The 17322-nt window shown below is 38.8% G+C and overlaps 1 protein-coding gene across 2 annotated transcripts in view; it reads right to left on the minus strand.

The window, feature by feature from the left end:
• Window positions 1-17322, minus strand: part of LOC134847646 (uncharacterized) — a 46341-nt gene that overhangs the window by 22565 nt on the left and 6454 nt on the right. Inside the window, exons 1-3 of one of the 2 annotated variants that reach the window (XM_063864799.1) lie at window positions 14544-15655; window positions 13372-13413; window positions 12499-13101 (exon numbers count right to left, since the gene is read on the minus strand). The exons of the other annotated variant lie outside the window; for it this stretch is intronic. Coding sequence (XP_063720869.1) covers window positions 12499-13101; window positions 13372-13413; window positions 14544-15519 — 1621 coding nt within the window. The 5' untranslated portion in view covers window positions 15520-15655. Of the gene's footprint in view, window positions 1-12498; window positions 13102-13371; window positions 13414-14543; window positions 15656-17322 lie in introns of those variants that run through there. 2 annotated transcript variants of the gene reach the window in all.

The raw sequence follows: 17322 nt of genomic DNA on the forward strand, positions 1-17322 counted from the left end.
ACTGCATGTTAATGAACATCAAACGTTCGTTAGGTTTGCTGTTTTTCTTCGTATGCTGGTGCACAAGTCCGAACTAAATAACTACACGCCCGACTTGAACTCGAGTAACCTTATTCAACTTTTTCGCTCTAAACTTCACCCAGCAGTCTTGTTCAAACGAGAAGAACACGGCGTACATAATGGGAACGACCATGCTATACTCAAAGATCTCACAGATTGGCTTGACATCTACTGTAGAGCTTGCGAGAACTTAGAGGTTTTACCTGTTGCACTACTCTTTTTTACGAGAAACAAAGATTGGAAAAACAGCCAGCAACAAGCATCTCTCTTTACCATGCTTAACAGCCAGCATACCGAAAAAAAAGGATAATTTCAAGAATTAATCAAATTAATTGAAATGGTTAAGTCTGCAGAACAGTGAAAACCACTGCATTGGACACTACCCTGCTTTTGTAAAGCCAACTACGCGACAAACACTCAATTAGTGAAGGATAAACAGTTGTGCTTCAAGCGCCTGGGTAAGCATAGGTCAACAAGACCTTGTATCATAAACAACTGCGGGAGAAAACACCATTCTACTTTACATAGAAATCATGATAAAACTGCGGAGTGGCAAACTCCGAAATCCACCAATAGCAATGTGCAAAACCAAGTGAATACGAACGTCGGTTTGAAAAACCAACTACAACTTATGCCCATAATATAATTTTTTTCAACAACCAAACCAATTGTTTCCTTGCTATGCAATTCTTGTTATTTGCACTAGCTCTTCTTATGTCCTGAAATGCACAGCTGATATCTTACAGTTACTGCAATAGTCGAACAGTTGAATTAAGCATTCGCGGTGCTTTCAGTGAAGACAATGTTTCGTAAAATCTAGTTCGACTGCACATTGGACCTTTCAATTCGACTTCTGCTATGCTTACCCTACAATCAGACTACTCGTAGGAAACGCTCAATTCCGACTTGAAAGATGTCGCAAAACTGAACAACGTATGTTACTGGTATGACCATCTACAACACCTTGCGTTTCCTAATCTCCTCGCCAATTTGGTACACATTCTAATCTCCGCCGACGCTTTCTGGCATATCACAGAGAAAGAAATTTTGAAGTGCCCTGCCGGCAGTTCGTGTGAAGTGCGCAACCAGCTGGGACGGACGATGACCGGCCCGCTTCATCAATTTTCTTTAGATGAGCAGTGCAACTATAATCTAACCAATTCCATTGACACTAAGCAACACGAGGAACCTTCCTCAATTTAAATTGTTGAAAAGTTTTAGAAAATCGAAGAATCCGGCACAACTTCTTTTGTAATTAAGAGACCGTTTTCGAAAAATTATACCGAGCATTTAGAGTTTATGGAACAAATTAATCATTACGACGGAACCCGCTACCGAATCAATTTGCTTTGGAAGAACAACATAACGACAACGACGACCACAAAAGGACAAACCCACAATGCAGCTCTGCGACCAATCTTTATCAACTTATATTGATAAAGGTTACGTGATACCCGTAACTTTCCTACATCCGCCACTGTAACTAATATGGTACCTCCCGCACTATCCGGTTATAAATCCCCAGACGCCTGGTAGTGTTCGACGTGTAACAAATCCTGCATCGAAATTCAAGGGCATTTTTCTCAATTCCTGTTTAGAGACGGGACCGGATCTATTTCATAACATAATTGGTTTGCTAATGAGGTTCAGATGCTTGACCTTGATGGACAGAGAGGACGAACTCTATCTGCAATAAGAATAAGAATCAGAGTTGAATTAATGTTATCTTACAACTAATCGTTTTTTATCGCTCCGACTTAGAAATAAGGTTTATCGATCCATTCGGATTCAAGTGTTAAAATCTCATACCCAACGGTGTGACATGGCGCAACAAGCAGGATTTTCCAAAAATCCACTAAAAATTAACCATTTTGGGACAGAGCGTCGGCCAATCCGCCACTAGAATGGACAAAGTGGGCAGCAATATTGGAAACGGCTGTATTTGCAAAGGATGGGATTGAAATTCGGAATTCATTGAGGACCCGATCAACACTAGTCGAACCCGCAGAATCCGTGTACGAGCTTGAAATAGCGGGTGAAACAGAAGCGCAAAAAAGAAAACCGCGAGGTACGCAATCAAGAGAAACGAGTTGGATGGGAGAACCACGTCATAAAAGCCCGGGAGAAAGGTGTATTTTGTAATTCATACAGATGGGACGAAGCAGACGAACGAGTCAGAAATTATTTTTTTCTCTGTCTGGGAGCAGAAGACCAAAGACAAATACAACAAAAAAGACCAAACCTTGTATTACACAATGTCACCACACAGGAGTTCATGACAACGTTGGAAGATATCTTCGTTACTAACAGAATTGTAGCGTTCCAATGATACAATTTAACTTGCCGTAAACAACAGAAAACGGAAAGTTTGGAACAATTTCATGCAGAACTTGTCGAATTGGCCTCACGGGCCGATCGTGGAGACAGAGAAGATGAATGGGTCAGAGATATGTTTACAGCACACATACACAATGAAAAAATTGCGGTAGAACTGTTAGCTCAAATACAAACCCCACAAGACGCATACGAGTATGCAATTCTTCGAGAAAAAGGCATTAAACATAGTCGAACGATGAAGATACACCCATTTGGGGGACACACTGCACCAAAACAAGAACACGTACATTATATAAATAATCGGGGTGGTCGATATAATTCGGCAAATAATCAAAGTTCACAAAGAGGTAGAGGTGGTTTCCGCGATCGACAATATCCACGTGGATCACAAAACACAAGAGGATAACAAAGAAAAAACAATACTAACAGTTACAAACAATGTTATAAATGCGGAAACCAATACAATCAGAATCATCTACAATCTTGCCCGGCAAAAGATAAAGTTTGTTCGAAATGTGCCAAACGAGGTCATTTTGCAAACGTTTGCAGATCTACAAATGTTAATTATTTAGGTACCCGGGAAGATGAGCAACAGGAAGAAATTGAAACAGAATGCCTCGAAACTGAAAACGATCCGGTAGCTTTTGCCTAGTTTACATCAAAAAACGGATGGGATGAATACCAAATAGACAAATTTTCGGTTATTGCAATCTCTGAATCTTTTGATGTCAAAAATACAAACTTCCTGTCGGACGATGACCTGAATGGACATATTGTAAAACTAAAAACAAAGTCCGAACATTTATTCGCTATCGCTGACTCAGGAAGTCCAATGTCGTTTTTGAATGAGAAAAACGCACGGCGCATACATCAAAACGATAGATCAGCATTGTTCAAGTGTATCCCACCGGATGATGCAGCAAGAAACTTGGCTTGTTATAATGGTGAAACTATAATCCCGAAGGGACGATTAATTACAACAATTGAATTGAGAGGCTGGAAGATTCAATCAGCCCCATTCATCATTGTCGACGATTAAAAAGCCAGCATCATCGGACGCAATTTACTACCAAAAATCGGTATCAAGTTAATTCAAGAAACAAATAGACAAGCTGCATTGAACATTCACGAACAAGAAGAATCGCATCCGGATATTAAACAATGGGTCAAAAATAACTTCCAACAATTATGCATACGTATCGGAAAATCGAAAAATCCAATGATGAAAACTCAATTCAGTCAAGATTTCATACCAATACAGCAAAAAGGACGACAAATTCCGGTTGAAGGGGAACTCAACAAGTTGCTGAATCAAAATCACATCATCAAGTTAGATAAATGCTCGGACCAACAATTTATTAGTCCAAATGTTATCACAGTAAAAAAGGATCAAAGAGTCAAACTCGCACTAGATTCTAAGAAAATCAACAAATACATACATAAAAACAAATACCAAATGCCCAACATTGAACTCCTGTTGGATAATATTGCACAGGTGTTAAAATCGGACAAATCTCAACAAACACTATTCTCAACACTCGACCTTCGTTACGCATATTCACAAATCCCGTTGGACAAAACGAACAAACAACACTGCAACTTTAGTCTGATTGGGGGCAACGCTACTGGAATTTATCAATTTCAAACAGGGTTTTACGGCCTCACGGATATGACAGCCGAATTTCAAAAAGGGATCGATTGAACCCTTACAAACTGCACGAAAACTTGCGCTTATTTAGACGATATTCTAATTGTCACAAAATGATCTTTGGATACACACAAACAAAAATTACAATCAGTTCTGAAAAAACTGGACGACCAAAATCTGGCAATATCATTGGATAAAAGTAAATTTGCATGCAAACAAGTTGAGTGGTTAGGATTTACTGCTAATAGCGAGGATACAAAACCACTCATAAAAAAGTCTGAGGCTATTGAAAAACTATCACCACCAAAAACTTTTAAATAAAAAAAAAGTTTTATGGGTTCCATAAATCATCTCACACGGTACATCCCTAAACTGGCACAAACCGCTGCCGCTTTACGCCCACTACTTAAAAACACCGAGAAGAACAGACCACTTGAGTGGTCCACAGAGCATAACACAGCATTTGAAAACATACTAAAATTAGTATCGGACATAACACAAAACAAACGCTTTGACAATCACCTCGACACTCGCATCGTTTGCGATGCTTCAACTACAGAATTAGGAGCTGCGCTCGAACGTTTTTCACCAGAAAGTTGGGTTGCAGTAGCGTGTGCATCACGGTTCTTAAATTCATTAGAGGAAAAATATTCTGTTAACGAACTTGAATTATTAGGGGTCGTGTTGGCAATCGAACGTTTTAAATATAATTTATATGGTAAAAATTTTACCGTCATCACTGATCATCAAGCTTTAATCATCGCATTAAACGCAAGCGAGCGATCAAAAACAAGTCAAAGCCGGCTCACACGCTGGATTGACCGATTAATTCCCTTTCACTTCGATATCAAACATCTTGCTGGGAGTAAGATGGGACTAATTGACTACATATCCCGAAATCCGGTTGGATTGGCAATACCCCCTAGTGAGTACGACGAGGAATTTGTTGTAGCATCAATTAGGGCATTCATTAATAATCTGGAAATGATTGACAATTGCAACTAACAACACAAATCAGTCTCACTCAAAATCTGCTGTACATCAGTCAACTGTCTTCCGATCCAAACAAAATCAAAACCAGAAAAACAATTTTGTTCATAAAATTTCATATAACGATCACAACAACGCAGCTATGAGCCGTAAGGATATCAAAGAACTTAAAGGAGGATTCATACCAACGGAACTAAAATCACCCGACACAAGAGGACGAAACGCGTCAACGGGAAACTGGCAAGACAGGGAAGAAAGCCTTGCGGACCCCAGATGGCATAAAAGACCTCCTACCAGGGGAAAGAAAGGATACTCTGAGGAAAAGAAATCATCACAGCTAGAAAAGCCTAATCAAACGCTAACGCCCGTACGGAACGCTAGAGAGATACTATCGACTAAGAAAATCGATATCGGCAAAAATCGAATTTCTCGAAGATCACTTTCACAAATACAAATATATCCGAAAACAAAACGGATCGGATCACTGCAGGCTGCAACAGGAAAATGATGACAACCCAAACACAAGTGACTACCATAGCAGCAACTTCACCAACACTTACACCCGAACCACAAAACACAACAATTTCTACACAAACACCCGAGAAAACCAAAGACACAGTAACGGATAATTGCGTCAGCCGAGTAGATCCAAAAATTTGCATACAAGAAGTACAGGAACACAACATTTAACCACCAACAACGGGTACAACACTAGAAAACAGTCACGAAATGATCACGGAAGAACTAGTCGCTACGGTAGAGAAGGCTACAAATACGACGGAATCTGAGGAGGATATGCCTTTGTTCAGACAAAAATTACAACGAGTTTTGAGCGTCCAATTCATCGCCGCAGCCACCAAGAAAGATCGAAATCTCCGCCCTCATCAATTTTGTAAGAAAGAGGGAAGCAATCAAGGCTTCCTACGGCCAGTACTGGTATAACATCAGAAACAGACTCCATGTCCGAGAGGATTGCTTACTAATCGACGAAAAGATAGTCATCCCCACACAGTGGAGGCAAACCGTGCTCGATAGTCTGCATTTAACACACCCAGGATCGGCAGCGGTGCTAGACCTCAGCAACTATGTATGGTTTCCACATATGCATCGGGCAATTGTGCAGATGGCCCAAAATTGCAAACACTGCACCGAACAAGGTAAACATTTAAAACCCATCATCGGAAAAAAAAAACATTCGTTTCAGGTAGAACCAGTTGTTGAACCAAATGAGGAAGTACAATTAGATTTTGCAGGACCCCTTCCAGACGAACTAAATAGGGACGCATATATTTTAGTTGCAATCGATAAGTGGTCAAAATTCCCAACTGCAAAAGTCGTTACAAACACCACAGCAGATATTGCTATTAAATTTATGCAACGGTACGTTTCAAGCAACGGGGTACCCGCAGGATAAGATGCGATCAAGCAAAAACATTTAGAGCTAAAAAAAATTCCATTTTTTTTGTCATACAAACAATATTAAGTTATTATTTGCACCGGTGGATGATCATAGAGCGATAGGGGTAGTTGAGAAGATGATACAAACTTTAAAGCGTAGATTAGCGGTTATGAGAATTGACAAAACAAATACACCCTACAAACTCGCTTGAGATGTAGCAGAAATTATCAAAAAACTCAGAATAACACAAACAAAGTGTAACCAAAATTACACCTTTTGAGGCCCACATGGGACGTACTCCAAACATATCTTTATCAAACGTAGCAACTAGTAGTTCACCCAACAATTTAAATTGGGAAATTGCAAAACATGCATGTTTAGATCGCAGGAATTTTACAAAACTGCCCCTACCCGCTGAAGTAATGCATGACTTACAACAATGGTCGGAAGATGAACTATCAATCAACAAACGAGACCGCAAACTTCAAATGCCACGAGATTTGACAAACTCGGACGTAACAACACAACAAAAAGATACAGGTGCAAACTCTAAAACTATAGAAATAGTCAAAGATAAGTTGAACGTAAGGTATAAGAAACTACAAACAACGGTAGACAAAAACACGAAAAAACGGATAGATCAGGTAGCACGGAAAACAATAAGATTAGCAACAAAAGTAAAGAACACCAGAACTTTCGAACAGAATTATAAAACAATAGACGGCAAAAAACTAACATATACCCCACACACTGCTTGGGTTCAAACATTTGGAAAACAACCAAGATTATTAAGAAATAGTGGCATCGCAATTGTACCAAACCCCTTTAATATACGGACCATGCAGACCGTCTCGACTCAGTGACTACGTTGCATTTAAATCCGCACGGAGATCAGGACCTTGCCTACGTTTTTTGGACATTGAGAAACCTACCGCGCCACAACATCCAATTTTCAAAGAAGACAAAAAGACCGGCCTCCCGAAGAAATTGACACAAAAGGAAAAGATGACAATGCAAGGAAAATCTGATAGTCCAGCAAAACGAAAAACAAAACCAACCGGAAAACGGACCGGCGGGCGACCAACAAGGAAACTACAAACAAGTGGGATGAGCCTACAAACAGAAATCCCGGTCGGGATTTTGCAAGCCAACAACAACAACATACCACAAACAGCAACATCAAACACCAAGAAACACGAAGATGACGAAGAGGACTCATCTGAAAATTCTCCAAAAAATACAACAGAGCCATTGCGGAAATCAACGAGAAATCGCCAAGCGGCGCTTTCACATGCTTTTGGAAACCCAGTACCTATTAACACGATAGAAGATAAAAAAGACGAGGAGACGAAACGACCGATTGAATTTCAAATTGACTCACCATCGGATAAACAATCGAATAATTCTCCCAGCTTAAAATTGCTAATACAAGAAATGGGGTTTACTGCGAAAACCCCTCAATACAAAGCATGCATCAGATTCATAGAAGTAATTAGCCCGAAACACAAAACAGACCACACCGAGGTTGTAGATTTAACTTCGCCGTCAGTTGCAGACGAACCAATTGATACAAGTAATGAAACTTTATTCATCAAAGCAAAAACTTGTCAAGAAAGTGCGGTGGACAGTAACAAGATAAGTGATGATGATGAGAAATAGGAAAGTGAGGGGGAAGAAACTGCCAAGCAGAACTCACAATCAGAAAAAGGATGCTAAAAAAGTCACACCGGGACTATAAAACTCAAGCTATTAGTCCTCAGGGGACTCTAAATCTCAATTTGAAAAACAATAGTTTATGATATTTTGTTGTCAAGGGGGAATGTCATCCAGTCTGGATCGACAAACTAAACTTATATGTATGTTATTTATATTACTAATAATCTTATGCTAAACGCCCAGACGGCTGGTCACTTGACCTTGATAGACAGAGAGGACGAACTCTATCTGCAATCAGAATCTGAGTTGAATTAATGTTATCTGTCACTAGTCGTTTTTTATCGCTCCGACTTAGAAATAAGGTTTATCGATCCATTTGGATTCAAGTGTTAGAATCTCATACCCTCCGGTATGACACCCTGGAGTCAACAAAAGCCTTAAAGATGGCACCCCAAAAATGAGTTTTCAATTTAACCAAGCTTAGTACTGCAGAAGTGCTTGATTTCCTCAACGAACCCAAAACTGAAAACAAGAGTACCATTCATCGAGTTTTGGGAGAAAAATGGGAGACACTCATCACTCAGCCCGTACTTAAAAACAATTTAATGGCTAAACAAATGTCTCTATATAAAACTTTGTCTACTGTAGCCAGAATCTTTGATCCACTGGGATTGAATGCACCAGTTGTCATAAGACTGCTTCAAAAGCTTTTGTGATTTGGCTAACTTGGGATCAAGTAGTTCCTCAAGAACACAACCCAATTATCAAACATGGACCCGACAGTGTAAAGAAGATATTAGTGCAAAATACCGAGGTTTATTGGCCAAATAGGCAGACACAGCGATATACAAGTACATGATTTCAACAATGCTTCTCAGGGCGCCATGGCAGCTTGCATATACATCTGTATTTCGAACCAAGTCCATAAACTTTCATCATTTACAATTGGAAGAACCAAGGTCGCGCGACTTAAATAAGAAAGCATACCCAAGCTGGAACTGCAAACTGTAGTAATTGCTGCACATCTTACAACCGGAAAATCTCGACTAAGTTTCAACGCCATTCATTTCTGGACGGATAATGCGTCGGTAATTGCACGGATCAACAGTCCGGAAAAGCAAAAATCTTACTCTTTGAACAGATTTAACAAATTCTGTCAGTTTCTGAAGCCCAACAGTGGCATCCTATACCCGGTGAACGAAATCGGCCGATCCCGCTTCAGGACGTGGAACACTTTTGGTTGCAACCATCGGAATTTCTATTAGTACCAGAATCTGAAAAGCCTCAACCAAAACTACAGGACGACCCAGTTATTCTACCGGTTTTCAACACTACAGATAAGGAGAAAACTACTACACAAAAAGTCGGCAGTGCAGTTCTACTTATCAACGCTATGGTGAAACTGGAAAACTTTTCTACTGCAAAAAGGGAACTAATCAATGATGTTTCGATATTTTCCGAATGGCTTCGTCTACTCCGCGCAACTGCTCGTGTGGTACTTTTTGAGGATGTTATTCGGCAAACATGAAAACGCGATTTAAGAATAAACGACCTGGAGATAGCTAAAACTCTACTCTACGAGCAATCACAACAAGCTGCTTCCCTGATACTATTAAACGTTTAACTACCAACAAAGCATTGGACAATGAAGATGCTTTACTGTCATACTCACCATTTATGGATAATAATCTTATTCGTGCGCGAGTATGAGTGAGATTTTCACCAACGCCAGATGCAACTAAGTATCTTTTTATTCTGCATGCAAAGGAAACTTCGGTTCATCTCATGATCAAAAACGCTCATCATCATAGGATTTTGTACCTCGGCACCGAATTTGTACGACACTACTTGCAACAATGCTTCATAATTTAAGGTCTCAGAAAAGCCTTGAGACACATTCGCCACCACTGTTTTTTGTGCCGCCGCTTTCAAGGGGGAAAGTTTAAACCCTTTCATGGCTGATCTACCTGCACAGCGCTTCAATGACCCGGAAACTAATCCATATCCCCTCAATAATGATGGGCTTGACTTAATCGGTTCAATCTACTTTGCTGAAAAATAAATCATAGAAAAAAATTGAACAAATCATGAAACAATTTATGAAACACATTTTGAAACACATAAACAAATTATGAAACAACCCTAAAATATCAACAAAATTGAAATAGCAAAAAAGCATCAGCTGAAGTCAATCGACTGGCGTCTTAATCCACCACTGTTCCTGATTTTGGTGGAGTGTGGGAAGGTCTCGTTTCGGTCATCAAATGAGTCTTTCTATTGAATCTAGGATCACAGAATTTCCAGGGATGTCTTTCTAACTATTGTAATAGAATGCAAAGACTTATCAGCCCAATACCACTGACCCATGTAAGTTGCGACATCATTGGCACATTACCACCTACACCCAACCCCTTCCTACTTGGGATGTCATTCATTTACGCTCCCGCTGCTTCATTCTACGAATAGCGACAAACTAAGCAACACATCCTGGAAGCTAACCAAAGACCGACTAGACAGCTTCTGGAAGCGACTACTGAAAAAAATACTCGCAATCCCTGATCAAACGAATCAAGTGGAACCAAAAAGAGAAAACCATTGAAAAACATGACCTCGTATGGATCCTCGGAGACTTAACTCCACGAGGCATACGGCCCCTGGGTAAGGTTGTTGAAACGTTAACCGGTCCTGATAGCACTGCTCCTGATTTTTGGGCTGTTGATATGGGCTTTTTTTTTAAGTTCTTCAGAACAAAATTAGGGTCTAATGAAGACATAGCTGCACTAAGGATTCATGAATAATAACTGAGTATGATGGATTTTCACGGTCTGTCTCCGTAAAGTTCTTTAAAAAAATCGATTATACAAATCATATAAATAGCAATCAACTTAATCCATTAACATCAATTATAAAGTAAAATAATGGATTATAATTGTTAAAATGGTTTATAACAGGTTTTTATGGGTGAAAGTCGGATTTTCCAAAAACGTGATATCAAAATTCAAAACTTGAACTTTGGAATCGGTAAATTGTGTTTTACGTTTGGCTACAGCAAAAATATATAACGTTTTTTGCTTGTCTTTTTCTTTTCGTCTCGCCTCCCCCTAAATATTTATCAGTAATTCCCACCATTCTTACCACTTTTTTGCAATATCTTCACTAACACCTCGCTCACTATCTTTTACACCTTACTCACCTTTACCGTAAAAATACGTGAAAAACACCGTATGCGTGCCACTCTACCCCCTAAAAAACACACACCTTTATCAAGCACCCCACCACCCGACAGATCTGTAGGCCCTCCAAAAACATAAGGGGCGTGTCAGGTAGGTCTAGGAGGGAGGTTTGTGTGTGGGGGTTCGGTAGGTGGGTGGAGGTAGGTGGGGGGAGGAGGTTAAAGTGGGGGGGGGGGTGTTAGAAGAAATGGGTTGGGTGGATGAGGGTAGCTGGTGGGGGAATAGGTGTGATGGGGCTAGGTTGGGAGGGAGGCAAGGTGGGGGATTGGTACTAAAGTGTGTGGCCCCAAAGTGTAATTATAAATGATTATAATGTAAACATTTTTGACCATTATAATAGAAACAACCGTAGAAATCTTTTAGTTCTAATCGACCATTGATGAATCAGCAAAACAAATACCAATAGAGATACTTTGTATAGTCACTGTATAGTCAGATGAGGTTTTCTCGAATTATTTTGCGAACTCTACATTCAAGGCTAGCGACTATTGTTTCGACCATTGAAAATGGGGAGGACTTTTGTCTTCGATTGAATTTTTCTTTCTTTTTTTCTTTTTCTCACGCAAAATAAGGTACCATAAATTATAAGTAATCAAATAATCATCGGATTAAGTCAAGTATTAAGACCTTTTCAGTCGTAATGCGAAAAATGTTCTCAGTGTCGATAAAAATTGGTTTGAAGTTTTTGATTTTAGTCTAAAATTAAACGAAAAAAGCGAGCTAGCAGGCCCCATAAACTTATTCTTATTTCAATAGAAAATAGTTTTCAAAATTTTTAAGATCAATTTTACTTTTAAAAAAAGCTTCAAAAACATTTAAAAAAACTTGCGATAACAATTTTAAAAATAGTTTAAAGTTTTGTTCATGTTTTTTTTTATGGATTTATTTGCAAAAAATTGTTGACAAATGTGCCTATTTTACTATGACCATAGAGTATGCCTAAGTTCTTGGCTTTCGTTCAGATCATTTCATCAAACCACCTAAAAACGGCACTTATTTGAAAAAATTTGAAATTTTTTATGTATATGGTCGGAACAAGATCAAATGGTCGGAACAATAAAAAACTACTAATTTCGAAAAAAAATGTAGTTTTTCAAAACATGGTTGGAAAATTCTCTGCAACAACAAAAGCAACTGGCTATTTATTTTAAGAATTGGATTATAATTACACTTACCATTTGCAGTAACTTCTATTCTCTCCAGATCGTAGGTCTGGCCGTCGGAAGTGGGTAAATCAGACCACGTGAGTTCAACAGTGGATTCCGTCTTCTCAACTGTCAGAGTTATCTGAGAAACAGAAGACTCCTGCTGTGGCGATACAAACTCGACTGTCAATCCAGTATCCATGGCAACATGGTCCAAAACCAACATCACTTTCACCGGTTCGTTCACACCCCAAACTTTGGGAAATTTGCCTCTGATCTTGGAGCACGGATAGTCATATTGGGCCTCGGTTTGGACTTCAAAAGTTCCGACGAACTTGAACGCTACATGTTTCCAGGACTTCAGTTTGCTAGTACAAGGACTCAATTCAAACTGAAAGTTGTTGTCTTGATTGTGTTCGAACATTGAGACAGTCGTGTTGGGCAAAGTGGCCCCCGGGCACAGGTCATCGAAGGAGTAGCGATGCAGAGGTCCCCCCTTGATTGCGATGCCGTCGTTTTCATTGTAGTTCTGCACCACTTCGTAGATCCAAACCCCGGGCAAATTAGTGTTGCTTTCTTCGGCCAGTTTGTACGCAGCCGCGCAACGCGAGTAGGGAAGCTCGTACAGCTCGTCTTTGAAAAAATATTAATCAGTCAATTTAAAAAAGGTAATAAATTAGTCCCTTAAGAAATTGGTACATAGTCGTACATTAATATCTTTGTTTGGAATATCAATTTTATCCAGTTATACGTTTCCATCGAATAGCTTGGTTCTAAGTTGTAAAATATTTTCGGCTTTGGATTTCTTAAACTCTGTTTCAAAAGACATTTTCAAGCATTTTTAAAATTTATGGCCTCCTAGAAGTTTTTTTCAGAACATAATGAAACTTGAATCAGACTCACCAAAATTGCTCGGAGGAGGCGGCGCAAAAGCATCAATCACCTCTGTTAAAACAGTAAATGTTAATTCAGTTCAGAAGTATCGGCGGTCGAGTATTTGTGAAACCCCAGTTTAAGAGCTCAATCCTAAATGTTCTCTACTTTTAGTTTGACAGGCTAAACGTCATTGATAATCGATCAACTTTATTTGATCAAACTAATTTGAAATTTTTTTGTCCCCAGTTTTGAAATGAAAAAGGTAGTTCTGCCCAGGTATTTTTTCTGCAGACCATTGTAATTTTAGTTTCTTTTTTCGTCATTTTTTGGTGTCTAATTTAGTTAAAATCACAATCATAATTGGAGATGTTTTGTAACTGGAATTTTTCCCGCATTATTTTTTATCTGGGCTTCTTAAAATGTTCGGATTTCCAGAAAATTTTCGGATTTCGAAATTGTTCTAATGACAGCTGCAACTCCAATTTCGAAATTGTATATATGCTAGTCTATATTCTGTTTGTAAGTTTTTTCGACTATTATGATTTCTTCTACTTTTTCTATCATTATTATAATTGCCAACAATATTTCATTTATTTTCGTTGATCATTGACCACCGAGTACTGAAAATGGGGAGGAGCTTGGTCTTCGGTAGTTTTATTTTCCCACGCAAAATCAATTACCCAAAAATATTGTCGGAATGGGTCAAAATATGTATCATTTTACAGTCTTTTCACTTTAATTGAAACAACAATAAAAAATTTACCAAAAAATGTTCTCATTTTCAAGAAATTCCTGTTTGAAATGTTTAATACGTCTAATTTCGAGCGAATAAGCAGGTGTATCATAGGATTGTAAAATTTTTTTAGCGCCCTCTAGGTATTTTTTTAATTAAAAAAATATTGTCTGCAAAAAGTTTTTGTACTCATTTTTGAGAAAAACTGTTGTCGAAAACGCCTTATTTTGTTAAAAAAGACTACGTCTAGGATCTAGACTTTCGTTCAAATCCTTTTATCACACCCCATGAACGCAAAAAAAATGACAATAAACTGTTTTTTTTTTAAATCTGTGATACTTGCGCAGGAACTGGCTATCCTTGTTATACATTCAAGACGAGAGTCTTTTTTATGACCTGCTTTATTGGGGGCCGATCATCTGAAAGGGCGGCGCTTTGGGGGGCGTTTGGAGTTGGTGTTACTTACCGCGTCTAAATCGTCCCATTTCAACCGGTTCGTGCACCAAGTAGAAACCTGCGTAGAGGAAGTCGTAACGGGATGAGCCGAAGTTGATCTCGTAGTAGTCTGAAATTGAATAGCATGTATCGTCAGTGAAATCAGCAGCCGTTCGTTTGCTGTCACATACGAACACAAACTGGTAGCTGTTGAAAAACGACAGCGCACTAGCCCCAAATTGCTGAACCTTGTAGTAGGTCACGACAAAACCGAAGTCACCTCTGAAATCTCCCCCAATCAGGCTGTTTGCTAAATCAAAATCATCTGCTGAAATGAGTTTGCGGTACAAAATGTTTCCAGCCAGGTTTGGGTACTTGGTTTGATCAACGCCCATCAATTCCAAGGTCAACTTGTCGTCCAATCCCATAGTCAGCAAGCTCCCGTAAATCGCGGCGTCATTTTCAATGTTCCAATTCATAACAGCCAAATAGTTCTCAGGGTTGTATGGGGGTGGAGGAATTTGGTAAATTTCTATACCGAAAGGTCCAGAAATTGAAGAGTAGAGATACAAATTGTAGTATAAACAGTTCCGCTCCGGGTTATATCCGAGACTTGAGTAGAAGTAGATTTGATTTTCAGATCTGCACATGTAGTCCAGCATGTTGTCGGCGCCAATTGTCGGGGTCATGGCGACCGAAATGCGACTGGCGGGATCTAATTCCACCGCCGTGTTGTCCATGTAAATTATTTCGTTGTCCAGGTTGATAGTTCCGTCCGTGCAAATGTGGATTTCGCACACTGATTTCTGTTTTATCATGAAGCACCTTCCGAACTCGAAGCCGCGTCGCGAGCAAAGTGGGTCTGTTTTTTCAATGAAAGTGTCGCCCTCGCTCTGGCCGAACTTGAACAAAAACGGCTCTTCTTTGAAAGAAGCACGAATCATGGACATATTAAGCCAAGCCATGATTAGAAGGGTTCGCATGAATGTTGAAAATGCAAACTCCATGTTTACAAAAGTCCCCCAAAAATTTTCAAGAAAGATTTTAAGCTGTTCAGTCAATTAAAATTCAAAGTTTTTATCCAAATTATAATTATCGACAAAATTGGCTCGTTTTAAAAAAGTTTTTCTACAATTTTCAATCAATTGCCGTCACTCAGCTAATTTATTTTTTCGGTGTGAATGGCCATTTGGCTTAAGTTATTTACCTGGACATTTTTGATTCACTCTTAAAAAATCATTGTGAAGACTCATCGAAACTATGAGCGTCGTTATCGTTCTGACAATCAAGTGAACAAGTTCCAAATTTGTTCAATCAATATTGCTAATTAGTGAAGGAACTACTTGTACGGTCAAATCTGCAGTATCTGAAAATGACTGACTTTTCTCATAGTGTAGTTCAAATTTTTATTCATCACAACCAAGTTATTTTCCAAGTGTGAATAGTTAATCATTTGGTTTCACTTAATTAGCTGGGCATTTTTGAATAGCTTTCACTGTAAAAACTTCAAAACTTTGAGCCTCATTATCACTCTCGCATCAAGTTAACAAGTTTCATAACGAATTCAACCAATTGATTGCTAACTAGTAGAGTAAAAAATTAAAAACGACAGGGGCGGATTTAGGGAGAGTCCTCCCTTTGTACTATTTTCCAATATCCATTTTTGGTGATGGACCCTAAAGTTTTTTTAAAGGCGCCTTAGGCGCCAATATATACTAATTTTGATGGGGAGCAAAAAAAGACCAATCTTTGGCGAAAATATGGATAAATCACGGCTTTGGGAGAGCTCCAAAAATCAATTTGATCGATCTAAAAAAAGGTCAACAAAAATTTCGAAAATAGATTCTACACTACATACAAAAACGAAGCTACATACTGAGTTATGACCTATTGGTTATACTCATAGAGTATTTTCAGATAAGGTACACCGTCTGCTCGTCACGCTATCTTATTTTCGGCCGGATAGATTCGTGCAACTTCTTAGTCTAATACCGATCTTAATCTTACTCTTAATTTCCTAATCTAAATAGATCTAGTGTATACTGGTTTATGCGAGTTAGTTCTTGGAGTTTATCCAGAAGGAGAACAACTGTATTCAAAGTTTATTCAAATTATTCTGGTACTGAAACTAAAAGTAGTTTCAGAACTTACAAATAAGTGTGAATGTTAGAGATGGAAAATGATAGGTTAGTTAGTAATATTTTATAGTGATAATTAATCAATAAAATAATTGGTTTATAAATACTAGTTTAGAACTGGTTCCACCCATCCGGGGTTTAGAGAGTTTTTAGTTTTTAATTGTTTAATATTGTGAAGGACCGGTGATGTAGTTTTTTTTAGAAGTTGCGAGCGTTGACTTCTTGGAGAGAAGATAAGTGTGGTTGTTTGTGATTGACGGAGGAAGATTGTTTCGTTCGTGTTTCAAGATGGGTATCGTTGATCGTGGTGGTCTTGGTTGATTGTGTCAAAACTTCTGATCGATGCAATGACGAATCGAACTTCTAAGTTTAGAGCGAGACTACGTGCAGGGTGTAGTTTGACTTTTCCGTGTGAAGTGCCAAGTGACTAGGATCGGTACGTGTAGTCAACATCGAGATGGCCATTGGTCTGGTTCAATTGATTTCCTTTGCTGCGACGGTGAGTCCATACTTAAAATCATTTGAGGGTAGTGACTTTTGGCAGCAAATTGAATAGATTTGCCATTCCAGAGTTGGAATATAGTTGGGTTGTCATCTTCTTTGCTGCTCATTGCTTGGTCTATAAGAAATCTCACATACTGCATTTATGGTTTACATACATAATTACTTCTT

This window comes from Symsagittifera roscoffensis, chromosome 6 (assembly GCF_963678635.1).
Source record: "Symsagittifera roscoffensis chromosome 6, txSymRosc1.1, whole genome shotgun sequence".
NCBI lineage: Eukaryota > Metazoa > Xenacoelomorpha > Acoela > Convolutidae > Symsagittifera > Symsagittifera roscoffensis.